The sequence below is a fragment of the Taudactylus pleione genome, unplaced genomic scaffold, assembly GCF_031769625.1.
Source record: "Taudactylus pleione unplaced genomic scaffold, aTauple2 ptg000124l, whole genome shotgun sequence".
Lineage (NCBI taxonomy): Eukaryota > Metazoa > Chordata > Amphibia > Anura > Myobatrachidae > Taudactylus > Taudactylus pleione.
The window spans coordinates 324,035-347,440 of record NW_028284526.1 but is presented as its reverse complement, the minus strand read 5'-3'; the positions used below and the strand labels follow the sequence as shown (position 1 = coordinate 347,440).

Sequence of the window (23,406 nt, the reverse complement as noted above, 5' to 3'; positions counted from 1 at the left end):
TTACCCCCCTGTCCCAGCCACTTCCCCACACTCCAATCCTTTCTGTTATACATTCCCTTTCCTGTTCTTCCCTCTTACCGCTCTCTTTCCTTATCTGATTGTTACCCCTCTGTCCCAGCCACTTCGCCACACTCCAATCCTTTCTGTTATTCATTCCCTTTCATGTTCTTCCCTCTTACTGCTCTCTTTCCTTATCTGATTGTTACCCCCATGTCCCAGCCACTTCCCCACACTCCAGTACTTTCTGTTATACATTCCCTTTCCTGTTCTTCCCTCTTACCGCTCTCTTTCCTTATCCCATTTTTACCCCCTGTCCCAGCCACTTCCCCACACTCCAATCCTTTCTGTTATTCATTCCCTTTACTGTTCTTCCCTCTTACCCCTCTCTCTTTCCTTATCCGATTGGTACCCCCTGTCCCAGCCACTTCGCCACACTCCAATCCTTTCTGTTATTCATTCCCTTTCCTGTTCTTCCCTCTCACCGCTCTCTTTCCTTATACGATTGTTACCCCCTGTCCCAGCCACTCCCCCACACTCCAATCCTTTCTGTTATTCATTCCCTTTCATGTTCTTCCCTCTTACTGCTCTCTTTCCTTATCCGATTGTTACCCCCTGTCCCAGCCACTTCCCCACACTCCAATCCTTTCTGTTATTCATTCCCTTTACTGTTCTTCCCTCTTACCGCTCTCTTTCCTTATCCGATTGTTACCCCCTGTCCCAGCCACTTTGCCACACTCCAATCCTTTCTTTTATTCATTCCCTTTCCTGTTCTTCCCTCTCACCGCTCTCTTTCCTTATACGATTGTTACCCCCTGTCCCAGCCACTTCCCCACACTCCAATCCTTTCTGTTATTCATTCCTTTTCATGTTCTTCCCTCTTACCGCTCTTTCCTTATCTGATTGTTACCCCCCTGTCCCAGCCACTTCCCCACACTCCAATCCTTTCTGTTATTCATTCCCGTTCCTGTTCTTCCCTCTTACCGCTCTCTTTCCTTATCCGATTGTTACCCCCTGTCCCAGCCACTTCCCCACACTCCAATCCTTTTGTTATATATTCCCTTTCCTGTTCTTCCCTCCTACCGCTCTCTTTCTTTATCCGATTGTTACCCCCCTGTCCCAGCCACTTCCCCACACTCCAATCCTTTTCTGTTATACATTCCCTTTCCTGTTCTTCCCTCTTACCGCTCTCTTTCCTATCTGATTGTTACCCCCCTGTCCCAGCCACTTCCCCACACTCCAATCCTTTGTTATTCATTCCCTTTCATGTTCTTCCCTCTTACCGCTCTCTTGTCTTTATCCGATTGTTACCCCCCTGTCCCAGCCACTTCCCCACACTCCAATCCTTTCTGTTTATACATTCCCTTTCCTGTTCTTCCCTCTTACCGCTCTCTTTCCTTATCTGATTGTTACCCTCCGTCCCAGCCACTTCCCCACACTCCAATACTTTCTGTTATTCATTCCCTTTCCTGTTCTTCCCTCTTACCGCTCTCTTTCTTTATCCGATTGTTACCCCCCTGTCCCAGCCACTTCCCCACACTCCAATCCTTTCTGTTATACATTCCCTTTCCTGTTCTTCCTTCTTACCGCTCTTTCCTTATCTGATTGTTACCCCCCTGTCCCAGCCACTTCCCCACACTCCAATCCTTTTCTGTTATACATTCCCTTTCCTGTTCTACCCTCTTACCATTCTCTTTCCTTATCTGATTGTTACCCCCTGTCCCAGCCACTTCCCACACTCCAATCCTTTCTGTTATACATTCCCTTTCCTGTTCTTCCCTCTTACCGCTCTCTTTCCTTATCCGATTGTTACCCCCTGTCCCTGCCACTTCCCCACACTCCAATCCTTTCTGTTATACATTCCCTTTCCTGTTCTTCCCTCTTACCGCTCTCTTTCCTTATCCGATTGTTACCCCCTGTCCCAGCCACTTCCCCACACTCCAATCCTTTCTGTTATTCATTCCCTTTCCTGTTCTTCCCTCTTACCGCTCTCTTTCCTTATCTGATTGTTACCCCCCTGTCCCAGCCACTTCGCCACACTCCAATCCTTTCTGTTATTCATTCCCTTTCATGTTCTTCCCTCTTACCGCTCTCTTTCCTTATCTGATTGTTACCCCTCTGTCACAGCCACTTCGCCACACTCCAATCCTTTCTGTTATTCATTCCCTTTCATGTTCTTCCCTCTTACCGCTCTCTTTCCTTATCTGATTGTTATCCCCCTGTCCCAGCCACTTCCGCACACTCCAATCCTTTCTGTTATTCATTCCCTTTCATGTTCTTCCCTCTTACCGCTCTCTTTCCTTATCCGATTGTTACCCCCTGTCCCAGCCACTTCCCCACACTCCAATCTTTTCTGTTATTCATTCCCTTTCCTGTTCTTCCCTCTTACCGCTCTCTTTCCTTATCTGATTGTTATCCCCCTGTCCCAGCCACTTCCCCACACTCCAATCCGTTCTGTTATTCATTCCCTTTCATGTTCTTCCCTCTTACCGCTCTCTTTCCTTATCTGATTGTTATCCCCCTGTCCCAGCCACTTCCCCACACTCCAATCCTTTCTGTTATTCATTCCCTTTCATGTTCTTCCCTCTTACCGCTCTCTTTCCTTATCTGATTGTTACCCCTCTGTCCCAGCCACTTCGCCACACTCCAATCCTTTCTGTTATTCATTCCCTTTCATGTTCTTCCCTCTTACCGCTCTCTTTCCTTATCTGATTGTTATCCCCCTGTCCCAGCCACTTCCCCACACTCCAATCCTTTCTGTTATTCATTCCCTTTCATGTTCTTCCCTCTTACCGCTCTCTTTCCTTATCCGATTGTTACCCCCTGTCCCAGCCACTTCCCCACACTCCAATCTTTTCTGTTATTCATTCCCTTTCCTGTTCTTCCCTCTTACCGCTCTCTTTCCTTATCTGATTGTTACCCCCCTGTCCCAGCCACTTCGCCACACTCCAATCCTTTCTGTTATTCATTCCCTTTCATGTTCTTCCCTCTTACCGCTCTCTTTCCTTATCCGATTGTTACCCCCTGTCCCAGCCACTTCCCCACACTCCAATCCTTTCTGTTATACATTCCCTTTCATGTTCTTCCCTCTTACCGCTCTCTTTCCTTATCCGATTGTTACCCTCCTGTCCCAGCCACTTCCCCACACTCCAATCCTTTTGCCGAATTACACTCTTCTCACTTTGGGGCAGATTTGTCCTTGGTTGTATTTTAGCCCCAATAAACAGTATTTCTTATCGCTGGATAATGGCGGCCATAAGAAGTCTGCAAAGCGTAAAAAAACATAATGGGGCCCATCTATTAATGATCGCGTATGCAATGCGATCTGGGTATGACATTACCGCCCATGGTCGCATTGCAAGATACGGTCATACCGATGGAATGTATGAACCGGCACATGCAGGGACAGGGGCTATAAAAGGAGCCCGTCCCTGTGATGTGTCCGGAGTTCTGCCGGGGCTACAGAGCATGCGCCATCCCACCGGCTGCACATGCGCGGCCGCCATTGTCATGGAGGGTTTCGGGGGAACCCTGTACCAGATAATTATGTGAAGTGTAGCCCATAAGCTACAGAAGGCTACCGTCATGGTTAGTTGGCGTTAGCTGCCAGGGCTAGTCTCCGAGAAGCTTCGCATTCCGGATGTTGGTAAATTTGGCAGCATCGCATCCCCCATAGAAACCTATGGGGGAAGCCGCTGCCAGCGGGAATGGAGGGATCGCAGCCGGTATCAGAGATATTTGCTGTGGACCCTCTGTCATACGTCTGGGGGTAACTTAATATTTGTGGTTAACCCATTTTGGGGATTAAGCCACAAATATACAATGATAAATGGCTCACCGGGACCTGGCTAGAGTATTTGGCGCGACTGGAGCCACAGTGTATGAGGACGCATCCGTATGTACGTTTGTCTCTACTAGGGTATATTTACTAAAGGGTGGGTGTTTAGAAGCGCAGATGTTGCCCATAACAACCAATCCGATCCTAACTATTATCTTCTAGAAGGTGCGAGATAAATGATAAGTAGAATCTGATTGGTTGCTATGGGCAACATCTCCACTTCTACAAACCCGGACTTTAGCAAATACACCCCTCTGTCTCTATATTCCTCAGAGCCACCTCTTATGGACCATAACAACCTATAGTACATCTATTTATTCTTACCACCTATGTATATGGCTCCAACAGATCGCACAGCGCTGTACAGAGAATGCCTAATCCTCCACATCATTCCCTGCCCAGCAGAGTTTATTTTCAGATGAATTTAGTTTGCCACACGCCGGACTAACATTGATCTAGTGATACGTTATTGGGCTGTGGGAAGAACCGGAGCATCCGAAAGGACAACCACGCAAAGACGGGGAGAATGTGAGCACAGATAGTGCCCTGGTCCAAACAGAACCCGTGATGCCATCAGCATTGCTAACCACTGTGCAACCCTGCTGCCGTACACAGACTTCTCTCGGGCCCCTGTTTCTACCTCCTTCTTTTTCTCTAGCTTTCGTTTTTTTCAACTTTCCAGACCTACTTTTAATAAATCAGGTTTGTTCCTTGTTTCATTCCTTATCCCGTACCTCTTATTACCTCTTAACTTCTTGTTTCTTCTTTTTCTAGGAATAGACTGGAATAAAGTGCATGCAACATTAGCATGCAGCCATAGGCAGGGGAACATAGCTCATTAATTTCCCAGGAACTACAGACACAAGGTGCTGGTTAGATCCTCCCTCCTGATGGCTGGATACTTTCTATAACGTAATACTCTTTATATCTACTTCTAAAGAGCATTCTCGCTTGACCATTCCTGTTACTTCCAGTACAACGGTAGAGGCTCTTTGTCAGCAGACATACCATGGAGGTCCAATGCCCAGGACCCTCACCATTTCTCAGTTACCTACCCTTCATTCTGACCCAGAGAATCATATCTCAGCGAGATCTGGTGCTACAGTAAGAGCATCTAATGGACAACGGAAGAGGGGTCGGAAGGGTTAAGATTTGCAATTCTCCTGCCGCTTCCTGCAGTGATCAGAACCTGGTGGGTGAGAATCTGATAAGTGGCGGAAGGCCCCAGACTGAGCCCTCTGCAGTTCTGCTAGATGGGGAGAGAGGGGTGTGATATTTCTGTGTAAAGTTCTTCTTTAAGTGCCTGGCACACAGGGAAGACATGCAAGAAGATAAAAGATACCCTGAGGACACGTCACTGCCATAGCTGGTGGAGTTACAGGGGCACTAGATTTATTTCCACACAACACCTCTCCGTCCCTTACCATTTGTCCTGTAAACAATAGAATGAAAGGCTACAGGATGGAAAAGTCTACCACTATGATCAGAAATAAGATGTCTTTTCACAGTTCTCTGCATCATTTTTAATAAAGTCTTATTAATGGCCTTTGTGCCATGCACACATACAGTAGACAAACCTAACAGGGAAATAACAAGAAACTATATTAAACATTGCAAGCAATAGATAACGCCTCCTATTCACACAGCCAGAGACGGACTCTTGCAACCAAGGTGTTCGGTACTGATGATTAACTTTTCCTGATCCAAAATGATGCAGAGGTGATTGCACCCAGGTAGCAAATGCCACTGGTCCATTTGAATGTAAACTGAGGCTTTTACAGTATAAACCAACGCACCGCCAAACAGCCGGCAAGACTACGCTTTGCCGAATGGATACATATATTTGGGTACATAATATCCAAAAATATGTAAATGATCAGATGGATACAACATGATGGAGAGTTCAGAGCCCAAAGATGAACTGTTCCTTAGTAAGAAAGCGTCATAATGGGCCGTCGCGAGGAGTCGGAGAGGTGAAGAATGAGGATTGATGAGCCCAATGAGGCATCGATTTATTTTGATTGGTTTTGCGGTTTCATACAGCTCTTTTGGTTACTATACAAGTATGACGGTCTCTTAATCTGCGCTAGGACCATAACGCTGATTGCTCATTGCCCTTAATTAATATAATTTCTTTAATGGCAGCCATAGATGAAGATTGCAACCTGTCAGAATATAAGAAGATTACACACTAGTTTTTTTTGCCCTATGACAGACGCTGGATGAAATGGGGGATTATGAAGGGAGAGAATAATGCAGGGTAGGTGACACCCCCCCTCCTCCTCGCAGAACACAGCATTTCTTATGGAGAGCTCTGAGCCTGATACACAGAGTGATGCAGATTTAGCAGCGATAGAATGGGGGGGGGGGGGTGATGGTACTTACAAAAATATGTTATCCATGGAAAGGCCTGTTCTGCTCAGTGTTTAATAATCCCTGATTGTCACAACGCCTCTTGTAAGTCGTCTCCGTCTCACTATGTCGCTGCTGACAATCCACACATAATCCATTTAGCAATGTGCAGCGATAGCTCTGAAGACCCTGCTACCACGGAGGTGCACGCCGCTGCCTATTCTCTCTGATTTCTCCAATCCGACCCTCCCCACGGCTTTTATATCCTTCCCCAGCAGCAGCAGCAAGACACAAGCAATAGTCCCTGGTACACAAGTGCTGCATGGGAAATCTAACATTCTCTCCGTAATGCCATGCCCTGCTGAAAGACCTGATTGGATGGCTGGTGTTCGCCAGTGCTGTATGGGCACGGGACTTGCATAATAAATGCCTGCAGCTTGGATAGCATAGGGACCAATGGATAAGGGGGAGGGGGGGGGATCTCTGCTGTGTAATGATCTCCGCAATCTCACCAGGAAGCAGGAAAAATGCAATCAGGAGACGTTTCAGATACGGGGTCAATAAAAAAAAAAGGAAGGACGATAATGAGGAGCGTGGGGGGGTTTTGCGTTATAATTTCTAAAGGAGATCAGAAGTGTAAAGCTAGGCGCACGCTATACAAATATTGGCCGATTTGCAATACTCGGGTGATCGGCCTCATTTACACTATTCAAATTCAATAAAATGTAACCTTTATTAGTAATTATTAAAAAGCTGCAGATCTCCTCATTTTAATAGAATAAATGGATACGGCCTAATTAGTACCTGGATGGGAGACCACCAGGGAATATTGGGTGTAGTAGGTAATATTTAGGAGCAGAATGGGACTAAGGACCTCATTCAGAGCTGCTCGCAAAATGCGAGTGCTCGCTCTGAATGAGTGCGGCCGCTTCCTCTTTAAAATCCGGCTTCCTGGCCGCTCGCTAAGCTGTGGATGACCACCCACAGCTTTAGCAAGTGACCAGGTGATGGTCGAGACCATCGTGACCATCGGGGCTTGCGAGGAGACCCTTGGGGTCGGGTCTCGTCTCCTGCAAGCCCCAGGTAGCTTCCTGCTCTAACAGAGCAGGAAGCTACCTACTGACATCACTGGTGATGTCACTAGGGCTGCCTACAAACGGCAGCCGTTCCTTCAGGAACGCCTCTGTTTGTCCGGCCACCCCCCCCCTCCCCGCCTACAAAATGGGGTGAGCTGTCGATCAACATCGACAGCCGCCCCTTTTGTAGCGAGCCCCGGAGCGAGTGAATTTGTCAGTCGCTCCGGAGCTATCGCACGCGAACTGCGGCCGCTGCGCGTGCGCAGGGCCTCACCATCAACCCGCTAGCGAGCGCGTAGGCGCTTGCGCGCGGGTCTGAATGAGGTCCTAAGCGTATAATAGCTGGGACATAAGTGATTATATTTGATTAGGTTTATGTTGATTTCAGGATCACCACGGGTACAAAACTCCTGTATGATGTGAATAAATAATCTAGAATTTATAGGAGCATGATTACCCGGAATTATTTGAATATTTATTTCACCGTATCCATTTATTCTATTAAAATGAGGAGATCCCAGCTTTTTAATAATTACTAATAAAGGTTAAATTTTATTGAATTTGATTTAAGAGTGCCCCAACAACTAGCCCTTCCTGGCTCTTTGGCCCTCATTCAGAGCCACTCGCTAGCGGCAGTACGCTCGTTCCGAGCGATGTTCACACATCTGCGCATGCGTACGTTTTTTAGTACGCATGCGCGAACCGGTCAGTGCGGCCGAAAATCATTTGTACGCAATATAGCGAGTGCCTGCTATTTTGAGTGACAGAATGAGGCGTATGTGGGTGGTAACAGGGGAAGGTGCTTGAAACGGGGAGTGGAGATCCGTTCGCAGGCGTGCTTAAAGGTCAAAATGGGCGTTTTATGGGTGTGCATAATTAATACAGCAGCGTCAATGACCACGTCACTTGGTTTTTTTTAACTCAGAACTGCTCGCAAAATAGCGGTTGAAAAAACCAACCACAAGCAGTTCTTATCCTGTTCGATGTACTCGATTAATCTAATAAATAGCGGACATGACGTATGGTGCGAGCGGCCAGGGGGTGTTTTTATCAAATAAACGAGCGTATGTTTTGCTTGCTCGTTCAGACTTAGAGGTGTGAACAGACTGCAATGTGCGAACGGATCATTTGCATAGCCACCCCTTGTTTTTGAACGAACGAACGCAAATAGCGAACGGCTCTGAATGAGGGCCTTTGTTTTTTGTACGTTATATTTTGGGCTTTGGGAGCACCACCAACAACATGTTATGTCACAATCTCTAAATACAAAATTAAATATGGTTGGTTGTAAATGAATGCCGTAATAATATATGCTTCTGTGTGGTACCAAAACCCCCCCGTTTTTTCATCTCAAGATGCTATGTAAGAATGTGGTCCCATAAAGATGCACTTTAACGGTGCTAATTACAACGTTCATCATTCAATTGCGAGTGAAATATAAAGATTAATAAAAATCTGAACGAGAATAAAATTAAAAAAAGACAACTCTCCAAAATAAATTGAACCAATCAGCAGCACTCATAGCGTGGACTTGTTACAGCTAAAGCGATGGGACAAGTGGTGTAAGGTTACCCAGCATAAGCCATAACCATCACCAGCCAATGGTCACACAGTAACAGGAACATCTGCACTGAAGTTCCCCTTAATATAGTGGGATAAAGTTCTGGCCTGGTCAGCAGGAGCTGGATTTCCTGAGGGGGAATCGGACCCGCAAACAAAATGCCCCCTGCTTTTGGAACTGTAATGAATCCCAGGGAGATTCTCTTCGGAGGGAGACAACAGTCCTGAAGATATTGGATGGGGTCAACTGAAGGATAATGCAATTGTAGCCCAAGGCTGGAAAAGTTTGACAAGGTGGATATCTGATGGTCACATAGCAGCTTAGAGGGCTGGAGATGTTTGACAAAGGTGGATACCTGGTGGTCACGTAGCAGCCTTGAGGGCTGGAGATGTGTGACAAAGGTGGATACCTGGTGGTCACGTAGCAGCTTTGAGTGCTGGAGATGTTTGACAAAGGTGGATACCTGGTGGTCATGTAGCAACCTTGAGGGCTGGAGATGTTTGACAAAGGTGGATACCTGGTGGTCACGTAGCAGCCTTGAGGGCTGGAGATGTTTGACAAAGATGGATGCCCGGTGGTCACGTAGCAGTTTTGAGGGCTGGAGATGTTTGACAAAGGTGGAGACCTGGTGGTCATGTAGCAGCCTTGAGGACTGGAGATGTTTGACAAAGGTGGATACCTGTGGTCACGTAGCAGCCTTGAGGGCTGGAGATGTTTGACAAAGGTGGATGCCTGGTGGTTACGTAGCAGTTTTGAGGGCTGGAGATGTTTGACAAAGGTGGAGACCTGGTGGTCACGTAGCAGCCTTGAGGGCTGGAGATGTTTGACAAAGGTGGATACCTGGTGGTCACGTAGCAGCTTTGAGGGCTGGAGATGTTTGACAAAGGTGGAGACCTGGTGGTCACGTAGCAGCCTAGAGGGCTGGAGATGTTTGACAAAGGTGGAGACCTGGTGGTCACGTAGCAGCCTTGAGGGCTGGAGATGTTTGACAAAGGTGGAGACCTGGTGGTCACGTAGCAGCCTAGAGGGCTGGAGATATTTGACAAAGGTGGATACCTGGTGGTCACGTAGCAGTCTTGAGGGCTGGAAACACTTGGCAAGGATGGTGACCTGATGGTCACGGAGCAGCCTTGATGGCCGAAGATATTCTGGGATGCAAAGCTGCAGAAATAACCTTGATGTTGATTAGGTCCACTCAGATGCAACATTGTGGATAATGCCGTTGGAAAGTGGTGCGGCAACTGTGGTGACTGGAGACGCAGAGCAGCAGAGATTGTCGTGAGTATTTGGTTGTCCACTGAGATGCTGCACTGCGGTAAATGCCGCCGGGAAGTGGTGCGGCAACTGTGATGACTTGCAGAGTAGCGGAGATAACCGTGATGTTAAGGCTGAATCCACTCAGATGCTGCACTGCAGTTAATGCCGCCGGGAAGTGATGCGGCAACTGCGGTAGCTGGAAGCACTCTACAGCGAAGAAAGCCGCGATGTTATGCTGGAACCTCAGACGCTGCAGTGCGGCTGGTATGCCGGGATGTTACTCGGCACAAGACACAATAGACTGAAAACTGGAGACACTGGAAGATCACAATGAGAGATACCAACTCTATGGAACCGGAAACACGTGTAAGACGCTATCACCGGCATCCGAGCAACGCATCGGCAGGAAAGAAAGAAAGAACCAATCCAGTCCCGGCAGTGATGACTTACAGCCGAATGGGAGGACTTTATGAGTTGACAGCGTGGCGTCTTTGTCTCCCAGCAAAAGGTCTAAGAGAAACGCTAAGGGCACCGTTGTCCAACTAGACACGGCCGCGGCTTGTGACGGGAATAAATTGGCTCTTCCCAACACCTGAGCAATGGGTGTTGTGGTATTAATGTAAAACCAGTTTAAAACTAGAATTTTAGTATGTGACACTGCCTGTCCCAGCATGCCCTGAAGTTATCTCTGTGGATATGCTAGGCTTGTAAAGTGCCAGCCTACTCATGGCTACCAACGTATACTCGAACTTGTAGACGTGTAGTGTACCATAGTAAATGTACGCCTATAGCGTACAGAGGGCCTGATTCACTACGGATTGCAATATTGTGTACGCACACGGTTCAACTGCGATAGCAAGCTAATCCCTTGCAAAACCATCGGCAACATGGAGTATCATCGCAGCCGCACGCACACTTACACAGGCTCTGACGTTACTCAGTAATTGCTAACCTCAACGCACGCTATGAAACCTCAGACTGCGTATGGCATCGCAGTGGCTAAATTATGCATGCCCCTGCGACGGCGTGCGAACGCACTGGCACGACTGCGTTTCCGTAGACCAAACCCCATCACCACCCACAAATGGTTCTTCCTGTTAATCACTCTGCGAGGGGTTTGTGTAGCCTCTGCTATCGCAGTCCCGATAGCGATAGTTATTTTGCGCAGTGCAATGCATACACATGTGCAGAACGCAACAATTGGGCGATTGCGTGCGTATTAGCAACTGCGTTCCTTGCTGAATCAGGAACAGCGGTCTGCATGATATTGGACCTTTGGGCCTGATTCAAACCCGTTTGCTATCTGCGTAAACTCCCTGGATGCATATGCAAATTTGTCAAAGTGACGCCACGGGAAGCATACGCTCGCCAAGGCATAAGCACTCTCACCATGTCTTAGCGAGCAGCCACTTTGTGTATGCGTCGCCCAATCGCACAGGCAGAGCCGCCCACCAGCAACACGTCATCTCCAGGAAGTGTATTAAAACATTGGTACATCGAGCACCATCGGATGTGAACGCAGTGCTTGAGGTTGCTTTACCCAACCGCCAGCATTGCGAGGAAACCAGTGTAAAAAAAAGGCAAGTGACATGTACTATGACGTGGCCTGTTAATTATGCACGCCTCTAAAACGGTGTTGAAACAGATCAGGCACGCCTGCGTTCCCATCTCCACTCCCCCGTTATTAGTGTCCTGCCCCTGTTACCACCCACAAACGGCCTCTCCTGTCACTCATTACCCTGGGCTGCCTTTGCTGGGTGAGCGAGAGGGATGCGATCGCAGTGTGTAGTTTGCACACGCACAGAACGAAGCATGCACGTACGCAGGACATTGGGCTGCTTGCGAACGCACAGCGCGAGCGAGCGGCTCTGAATCAGGCCCTTTGTCTTTACTGGTTTCCCTCAATGACGATCATCGTAACTGAATATTTCCACATTTTGCATTGTTTTTTTAACGCATACAAACTCTGGGAGTATAGAAGAACTATTAAATTATATAAAATATATAAATAGAATGTATATTAATACATATATATTTCATTAATGCTTCTATAATCCCAAAGTATTTCTGAGCAAAATGTAAAAAAAAAAAAAAAATTAAATTTGGAAATATTCAGTCAGGACGATTGTCGCAGAATTGCGGAATGACAAGTTAAAGACGGTTTATCTAATGTTTGGTGCCTTCGTTCATCCTTTTATCGGCGACAAACCAGCAAAGACGACGGTCCAATATCATGCAAGCCACCTTCTGCCATTGCGCCATGGTCCAGATCTGACGCCCACGTGCCCATTGTAGGCGCTTTTGGGGGTGGAGACAGGGGTGAGAAATGGGCACTCTGACCGGTCTGCGGCTACGCTGCCCATATACAGCAAGCTGCGATGCTCTGCGTGTTCTGACACCTTCCTATCACAGCCAGCATTAACTGTTTCAGCAATTTGCGCTACAGTAGCTCCTCTGTGAGATAGGACCAGACGGGCTAGCCTTCCCTCCCCACACGCACAAATGAGCCTTGGGCACCCATGACCCGGTCGCTGGACCACTTTGCTAGTTACTAACCACTGAATACCGGCAACACCCTACAAGCCCCGGCGATTTGGAGATGCTCTGACCCAGCCCCCTAGCCGTCACAATGTGGCCCTTATCGGTCATTCAGACCCTTACACTGCCCGTGTTTCCGGCTCCCAACACGTCAACTTCAAGGACTGACTGCTCTTGTGTTGCCTATTATATCCCAGCACTTGTCAGGTGCCATTGTAACAAGATAATCAATGTCCATATACAGTCAGGTCCATAAATATTGGGACATTGACAGAATTTTCATATTTTGGCCTCTATTCACCACCACAATGGCTTTGAAATGAAACAAACAAGATGTGATTTACCTGCAGACTTTCAGATTTAATTTGAGGGTAATTACATCCAAATCAGGTGAACGGTGTAGGAATTACAACGGTTTCTATATGTGCCTCCCACTTCTGAAAATTCTGTCAACGTCCCAATATTTATGGACCTGACTGTATATACACACATGCGTACATCATACATACATCATACATACATCATACATACCTACTCTCCTGGGACTACCAGGAGCCTGGTGAAAACCGTGTGCTGCTCCCGGCATCCCGCAAGTATAGGCAAGTCCCCTGGAATGGTGGGCAGCCCCCGCGATCACCACAAAAGTCGGCAGTCCGGGGGTGCGATGACGCAATTTGCGCCATCATAGCCCTGCCCCCTGCTTTATAATGCCGGTAATATCAGCATTATAAAGTGGGGGCGGGGCTTCAATGACGCACGCGCCCGCCTGCCTAAACCGCCCCCGGAGGGGGGCTGGTCAAATGTTGGTAAGTATGACATACATACATTATACACTGTAGATATACATACATACACAACACACTGTAGATATACATACATTATACACTGTAGATATACATACACATACACAACACACTGTAGATATACATACATACATTATACACTGTAGATATACATACACAACACACTGTAGATATACATACATATATTATACACTGTATATATACATACATACACAACACACAGTAGATGTACATACATACATTATACATGTAGATATACATACATACATTATACACTGTAGATATACATACATACACACTGTAGATATACATACATACATTATACATGAAGATATACATACATACATTATACACTGTAGATATACATACATACACACTGTAGATATACATACATATATTATACACTGTATATATACATACATACACAACACACAGTAGATATACATACATACATTATACATGTAGATATACATACATACATTATACACAGTAGATATACATACATACATTATACACTGTAGATATACATACACAACACACTGTAGATATACATACATACATTATACACTGTATATATACATACATACACAACACACTGTAGATATACATACATACATTATACACTGTATATATACATACACAACACACTGTAGATATACATACATACATTATACACTGTATATATATATATACATACACACACAACACACTGTAGATATACATACATACATTATACACTGTAGATATACATACATACATACACACTGTAGATATACATACATTATACACTGTATACATACATACACAACACACTGTAGATATACATACATTATACACTGTATACATACATACACAACACACTGTAGATATACATACATACATTATACACTGTATATATACATACATACACAACACACTGTAGATATACATACATACATTATACACTGTAGATATACATACATACATTATACACTGTAGATATACATACATACACAACACACTGTAGATATACATACATACATTATACACTGTATACATACATACACAACACACTGTAGATATACCGTACATACATACATTATACACTGTATATATACATACACAACACACTGTAGATATACATACATACATTATACACTGTATATATACATACATACATAACACACTGTAGATATACATACATACATTATACACTGTATATATACATACATATACAACACACTGTAGATATACCGTACATACATATATTATACACTGTATATATACATACATACATTATACACTGTAGATATACATACATACATTATACACTGTAGATATACATACACAACACACTGTAGATATACATACATACACAACACACTGTAGATATACATACATACACACTGTAGATATACATACATACATTATACACTGTAGATATACATACATACACAACACACTGTAGATATACCGTACATACACAACACACTGTAGATATACATACATACATTATACACTGTAGATATACATACATATACAACACACTGTAGATATACATACATACATTATACACTGTATACATACATACACAACACACTGTAGATATACATACATACATTATACACTGTATATATACCGTACATACATACATTATACACTGTATACATACATACACAACACACTGTAGATATACATACATACATTATACACTGTATATATACATACACAACACACTGTAGATATACATACATACATTATACACTGTATATATACATACACAACACACTGTAGATATACATACATACATTATACACTGTATATATAGATACACATACATACACAACACACTGTGGATATACATACATACACAACACACTGTAGATATACATACATACACACTGTAGATATACATACATACACAACACCCCTAGTAGATATACATACATACACACTGTAGATATACATACATACACAACACACTGTAGATATACATACATACATACATTATACACTGTAGATATACATACATACACACTGTAGATATACATACATACACAACACACTGTAGATATACATACATACACACTGTAGATATACATACATACACAACACACTGTAGATATACATACATACACACTGTAGATATACATACATATACAACACACTGTAGATATACATACATACATTATACACTGTAGATATACATACACAACACACTGTAGATATACATACATACATTATACACTGTATATATACATACATACACAACACACTGTAGATATACATACATACATTATACACTGCAGATATACATACATATACAACACACTGTAGATATACATACACACACAACACACTGTAGATATACATACATACATACACACTGTAGATATACATACATACACAACACACTGTAGATATACATACATACATTATACACTGTAGATATACATACATACACACTGTAGATATACATACATACACAACACACTGTAGATATACATACATACACACTGTAGATATACATACATACATTATACACTGTAGATATACATACATACACACTGTAGATATACATACATACACAACACACTGTAGATATACATACATACACACTGTAGATATACATACATACATTATACATGTAGATATACATACATACACAACACACTGTAGATATACCGTACATACATTATACACTGTATATATACATATACAACACACTGTAGATATACATACATACATTATACACTGTAGATATACATACACAACACACTGTAGATATACATACATACATTATACACTGTATATATACATACATACACAACACACTGTAGATATACATACATACATTATACACTGTAGATATACCGTACATACATTATACACTGTATATATACATATACAACACACTGTAGATATACCGTACATACATATATTATACACTGTATATATACATACATACACAACACACTGTAGATATACATACATACATTATACACTGCAGATATACATACATTATACACTGTAGATATACATACATACACAACACACTGTAGATATACCGTACATACATACATTATACACTGTATATATACATACACAACACACTGTAGATATACATACATACATTATACACTGTATATATACATACATATACAACACACTGTAGATATACATACATACATTATACACTGTATATATACATACATATACAACACACTGTAGATATACATACATACATTATACACTGTAGATATACATACATACATTATACACTGTAGATATACCGTACATACATACATTATACACTGTATATATACATACATACACAACACACTGTAGATATACATACATTATACACTGCAGATATACATACATACATTATACATGTAGATATACATAAATTATACATGTAGATATATATACATACATACACAACACACTGTAGATATACATACATACATACACACTGTAGATATACATACATACACAACACACTGTAGATATACATACATACACACTGTAGATATACATACACACACAACACACTGTAGATATACATACATACATTATACACTGTAGATATACATACATACACAACACACTGTAGATATACATACATACATTATACACTGTAGATATACATACATACATACACAACACACTGTAGATATACATACATACATTATACATGTAGATATACATAAATTATACATGTAGATATACATACATACACAACACACTGTAGATATACATACACACACAACACACTGTAGATATACATGCATACATTATACACTGTAGATATACATACATACACACTGTAGATATACATACACACACAACACACTGTAGATATACATACATACATTATACACTGTAGATATACATACATACACAACACACTGTAGATATACATACATACATTATACACTGTAGATATACATACATACATACACAACACACTGTAGATATACATACATACATTATACATGTAGATATACATAAATTATACATGTAGATATACATACATACACAACACACTGTAGATATACATACACACACAACACACTGTAGATATACATGCATACATTATACACTGTAGATATACATACATACACACTGTAGATATACATACATACATTATACACTGTAGATATACATACATACACACTGTAGATATTAGGGGTGAGCGGGTTCGGATTTCTGAAATCCGAACTCCCCCGAGCCCCCCCGATCCGCGGCAGATCCGAGTCAGGCTCGACTTTTCCCGCCTGACTCGGATCTGAAATCGAGGCAAAACGTCATCATCCCGCCTTCCGAGTCTCGCGGGTTTTGGATCCTATATAAGGTACCCGCGTCGGCGCCATTTTCTCACTCGGCTGTGGACAGTGAAGAGGGAGGGTGGGAGTTAGGGCTGGCTGGGCTGTGTAGTGTAGTGTAGTGCAGAATAGTGTTGTGCTGTGCTGTGCTGCGCTGTGCTGCTGTTGTCCACTACTTCAAAGTCCATAGGGGCTGGCTGTGTTGTGCTGTGCTGCTGTTGTTAATAGGGGCTGTGCCCACTACTTCAAAGTCCATAGGGGCTGGCTGGACTGTGTTGTGCAGTCAGTTCTCCATGGGGGCTGTGTCCGCTCCAAAGTCCCGTGCAGTGTCCCAGTCCTAAAGGGGTGCTGTAGTGTTGTCCAGGGGGTGCTCTGTCCATCAGGGGTGCTCCCCCCAAGTGCTAAAAAAATTATATTTTTTGTGTGTTTGTGAATTGTGTGCGCAGTAGCCGCACGTGCATCAACAAAGTAGTGCCAAGCGTGCGCCTGTGTCATAAGTAAAGGGCCGGCTGGCTTGACCGTTAAAGGGTGCTGTAACCCCCAAAGCACACTCCAAACCAAAAAAATATATATTTTCTGTGTTTGTGAATTGTGTGCGCAGTAGCTGCACGTGCATCAACAAAGTAGTGCCAAGCGTGCGCCTGTGTCATAAGTAAAGGGCCGGCTGGCTTGACCGTTAAAGGGTGCTGTAACGCCCAAAGTACACTCCAATCCAAACCAAAAAAAAAATTATTTTCTGTGTTTGTGAATTGTGTGCGCAGTAGCCGCACGTGCATCAACAAAGTAGTGCCAAGCGTGCGCCTGTGTCATAAGTAAAGGGCCGGCTGGCTTGACCATTAAAGGGTGCTGTAACCCCCAAAGTACACTCCAGTCCAAATCAAAAAAAAAATTATTTTCTGTGTTTGTGAATTGTGTGCGCAGTAGCCGCACGTGCATCAACTAAGGAGCAGCGCCAAGCGTGCGCCTGTGTCCCATAAGTAAAGAGCCGGCTGGCTCATTTCTTAAAGGCTGGTGTAACCCACAAAGTGCACTACTCTCCAGCAAAAATAAAAAAATATTTTCTGTGTTTAGCCGCACGTATATATCAAATCGATATAACATAAATGGAGGACCAAACTTTCTCCGATAAAAATAAAATAGAGAAAGATCAAGAACCACTTCCTCCTAGTGCTGAAGCTGCTGCCACTAGTCATGACATAGACGATAACATGCCATCAACGTCGTCTGCCAAGGCCGATGCCCAATGTCATAATAGAGGGCACATACAATCCCAAATGACAAAGTTCAGGAAAATGACCTTGAAAAAAACATTTAAATCAGCTGAAGAGAAACGTAAACTTGCCAATATGCCATTTACGACACGGAGTGGCAAGGAACGGCTAAGGTCGATCCCTAGTATGTTCATGACTAGTGGTTCAGCTTCACATGACGATGGAAGCCCTCCTCCCACTAAAAAAATCAAAAGAGTTAAGCTGGCAAAAGCACAGCGAAGAACTGTGCTTTCTAAGAAGATATCACAAATCCCCAAGGAGAGTCCAAGTGTGGTGGTGGTTGCGATGCCTGACCTTCCCAGCACTGGACGGGAAGAGGTGGCTCTTTCCACCATTTGCACGCCCCCTGCAAGTGCTGAAAGGAGCACCCACAGTCCACTTGCTGATTTGCAAATTGAAGATGTCACTGTTGAAGTACAACAGGATGAGGATACTGGTGTAGCTGGTGCTGAGGAGGAAGTTGGTGAGAAGGATTCTGATGGTGATGTGGTTTGTTTAAATCAGGCTCCGGAGGAGACAGTTGTTGTCCGTGGGATGAAAAAGCCCATCACGGTCATGCCTGGGCAGAAGACCAAACATTCCACCTCTTTGGCCTGGCAATATTTCTATCCAAATCCGGACAACAACTGTCTTGCCATATGTACCTTATGTAAAGGTGGAATAAGTAGGGGTAGGGACGTTAACCACCTAGGAACATCCTCCCTTATACGGCACCTGCAGCGCGTTCATAATAAGTTACTGTCAAGTTCAGAAACTTTGGCTAAGACCGTAAGCAGTCCAGGGACACCTAAATCCCGTTGTCCTGGCGCCTGCAAACCACACCGTCAACTCCCTCCTCGTCAATTTCCTCCTTAGTCAGGATCGGAAGTAGTCCTGCAGGCCATGTCACTGGCATGACTGACTCTCCTATCGGGGATTCCTCCGGAGGATCCTGCATTGCTACGCCTCCTGCTGCCGCTGCTGCTGTTGCTGCTGCTGGGAGTCGTTCATCATCCCAGAGAGGAAGTAGGAACACCACTACTTTTACTAAACAATTGACCCTCCAACAGTCCTTAGCGAGGAGGATGAAGTACGACAGCAGTCATCCTGAAGCAAAACGTATAACTGAGGCCTTGACTGCTATGTTGGTGTTAGACGTGCGTCTGGTATCCGCCATTAGTGCAGTGGGATTTAGACAATTGATGGAGGTAGTGTGTCCCCGGTTCCAAATCCCGTCTAGATTCCACTTCACTAGGCAGGCGATACCGATACTGTACAGAAACGTCAGAAAAAGTGTCCTCAGTGTCCTGAAAAATGCCGTTGTACCCAATGTCCACTTAACCACGGACATGTGGACAAGTGGAACAGGGCAGACTAAGGACTATATGACTGTGACAGCCCACTGGGTAGATGTATCACCTTACGCAGCAACAGCAGCAGTGTCACCAGTCACAGCATCTCAGAAACGCCTGCTCGTTCCAAGGCAGGCTACGCTGTGTATCACCGGTTTCAGTAAGAGGCACACCGCCGACAACCTCTTAGAGAAACTGAGGGAAATCATCGCCCAGTGGCTTACCCCACTTAGACTCTCCTGGGGATTTGTGATATCTGACAACGCCACCAATATTGTGCGGGCATTACATCTGGGCAAATTCCAGCACGTCCCATGTTTTGCTCACACAATAAACTTGGTGGTGCAGAATTTTCTGAAAAGCGACAGGGGCGTGCAGGAGACGCTTTGGGTGGCCCGAAAAATTTCTGCCCACTTTCGCCATTCAGCGACTGCGTGCCGAAGACTGGAGCGCCAGCAAACACTCTTGAACCAGCCCCGCCATCACCTGAAGCAAGAGGTTGTGACGCGGTGGAACTCAACCCTCTATATGCTTCAGAGGATGGAGGAGCAGCAAAAGGCCATTCAAGCCTATACATCCACCTATGACATAGGCAAAGGAGGGGGTATGTACCTGACTCAAGCGCAGTGGAGAATGATTTCCGTGTTGTGCAAGGTTCTCCAGCCCTTCGAACTTGCCACACGTGAAGTCAGTTCAGACACTGCCAGCTTGAGTCAGGTCATTCCCCTCATCAGGCTTTTGCAGAAGCAGCTGGAGAAAGTGAAGGAGGAGCTAAGACGGAGCGATTCCGCTCGGCATGTGGGACTTGTGGATGAAGCCCTTCATTCGCTTTGCCAGGATTCCAGGGTGGTCAATCTGTTGAAATCAGACCACTACATTTTGGCCACCGTGCTCGATCCTAGGTTTAAAGCCTATGTGGTGTCTCTCTTTCCGGCCGACACAAGCCTGCAGAGGTGCAAAGACCTGCTGGTGAACACACTGTCAGCTGAAGCGGAACGTGACACGTCAACAGCTCCTTCTTCATTTTCTCCCGCAACTGGGGCTGCCAGGAAAAAACTTAGGTATCCTAAGCAACCCGCTGGCAGTGATGCAGGGCAGGCAGGACCAAGTTTGGACATCTGGTCCGGACTGAAGGACCTGGCAACAATTTCTGACATGTCTACTGTCACTGCATATGATACTGTCACCATTGACAGAATGGTGGAGGATTACATCGGTGACAGCATCCAAGTAGGCATGTCAGACAGTACATACCTGTACTGGCAGGAAAAAGAGGCAATTTGGAGGCCCCTGTACAAACTGGCTCTATTTTACCTGAGTTGCCCCCCCTCCAGTGTGTACTCCGAAAGAGTGTTTAGTGCAGCCGGGAACCTTGTCAGCGAAAGGCGTAGGAGGTTGCTTCCACAGAATGTGGAGAAGATGATGTTCATCAAAATGAATTATCAGCTCTTCCAGAGAGACCAGCCTCCAGAACGTACAGAGGGACCTGTGGTGGTGGATTCAAGTGGGGACGAGTTAATACTTTGTGAGGATGAGGATGTACACACTGAAGAGGGTGAGGAATCGGTGGATGAGGAGGATGAGGATGACATCTTGCCTCCGTAGAGCCAGTTTGTACAGGGACAGATTAATTGCCAGCTTGTTTTGTGGGGGCAGACCCTGGCGCTGAAATGATTGGTTTGTTAAAGTGTGCATGTCCTGTTTATACAACATAAGGGTGGGTGGGAGGGCCCAAGGACAATTCCATCTTGCACCTCTTTTTTTTCTTTGCAGTATGTACAGTTTGGGGCCTAGTTTCTCAAACTGCCATCCTGTCTGCCACTGCAGTATCACGCCTAGATGGGTCACGTGTTTGTGCCGCCCACTCGTGTCGCTTAGCATAGTCATCCAGCTACCTCGGTGCAACCTTTTGGACATAAAAACACTATTGTGAGGTGTGAGGTGTTCAGAATAGACTGGAAATGAGTGGAAATTAAGGTTATTGAGGTTAATAATAGCATAGGAGCAGAAAAACCTACAAATTCTGTGATTTTAGCTGTTTTTATGCTTTTTTTCAAAAAAATACAGATCCAAAACACAAAACCCAGAACCCAAAACACAGAAGGGTGGTTTTGGCAAAACCAATCCAGATCCAAAACACGAAGAAAGATCCAGATCCAAAACCAAAACACGAAAAGTGGCCGGTGCACACCCCTAGTAGATATACATACATACATTATACACTGTAGATATACATACATACATACACAACACACTGTAGATATACATACATACATTATACATGTAGATATACATACATTATACACTGTAGATATACATACATACATTATACACTGTATATATACATACATATACACTGTAGATATACATACATACATACACAACACACTGTAGATATACATACATACATTATACATGTAGATATACATACATTATACACTGTAGATATACATACATACATTATACACTGTAGATATACATACATACACACTGTAGATATACATACAAACATTATACACTGTAGATATACATACATACATTATACACTGTAGATATACATACAAACATTATACACTGTAGATATACATACATACACACTGTAGATATACATACACACACAACACACTGTAGATATACATACATACATTATACACTGTAGATATACATACATACATTATACACTGTAGATATACATACATACATTATACATGTAGATATACATACATACATTATACATGTAGATATACATACATACATTATACACTGTAGATATACATACATACACACTGTAGATATACATACATACATTATACATGTAGATATACATACATACATTATACATGTAGATATACATACATACATTATACACTGTAGATATACATACATACATTATACATGTAGATATACATACATACATTATACACTGTAGATATACATACATACACACTGTAGATATACATACATACATTATACACTGTAGATATACATACATACACACTGTAGATATACATACATACATTATACATGTAGATATACATACATACATTATACATGTAGATATACATACATACATTA

General features: G+C 43.7%; 1 protein-coding gene across 3 annotated transcripts in view; it reads right to left on the bottom strand.

Annotated features, from left to right (window-relative positions):
* Positions 1 to 23,406, bottom strand: part of ARRB1 (arrestin beta 1) — a 344,855-nt gene that overhangs the window by 194,668 nt on the left and 126,781 nt on the right. Inside the window, exon 1 of one of the 3 annotated variants that reach the window (XM_088472469.1) lies at positions 6,221 to 6,573. The exons of the other annotated variants lie outside the window; for them this stretch is intronic. Coding sequence (XP_088328595.1) covers positions 6,221 to 6,237 — 17 coding nt within the window. The 5' untranslated portion in view covers positions 6,238 to 6,573. Of the gene's footprint in view, positions 1 to 6,220; positions 6,574 to 23,406 lie in introns of those variants that run through there. 3 annotated transcript variants of the gene reach the window in all.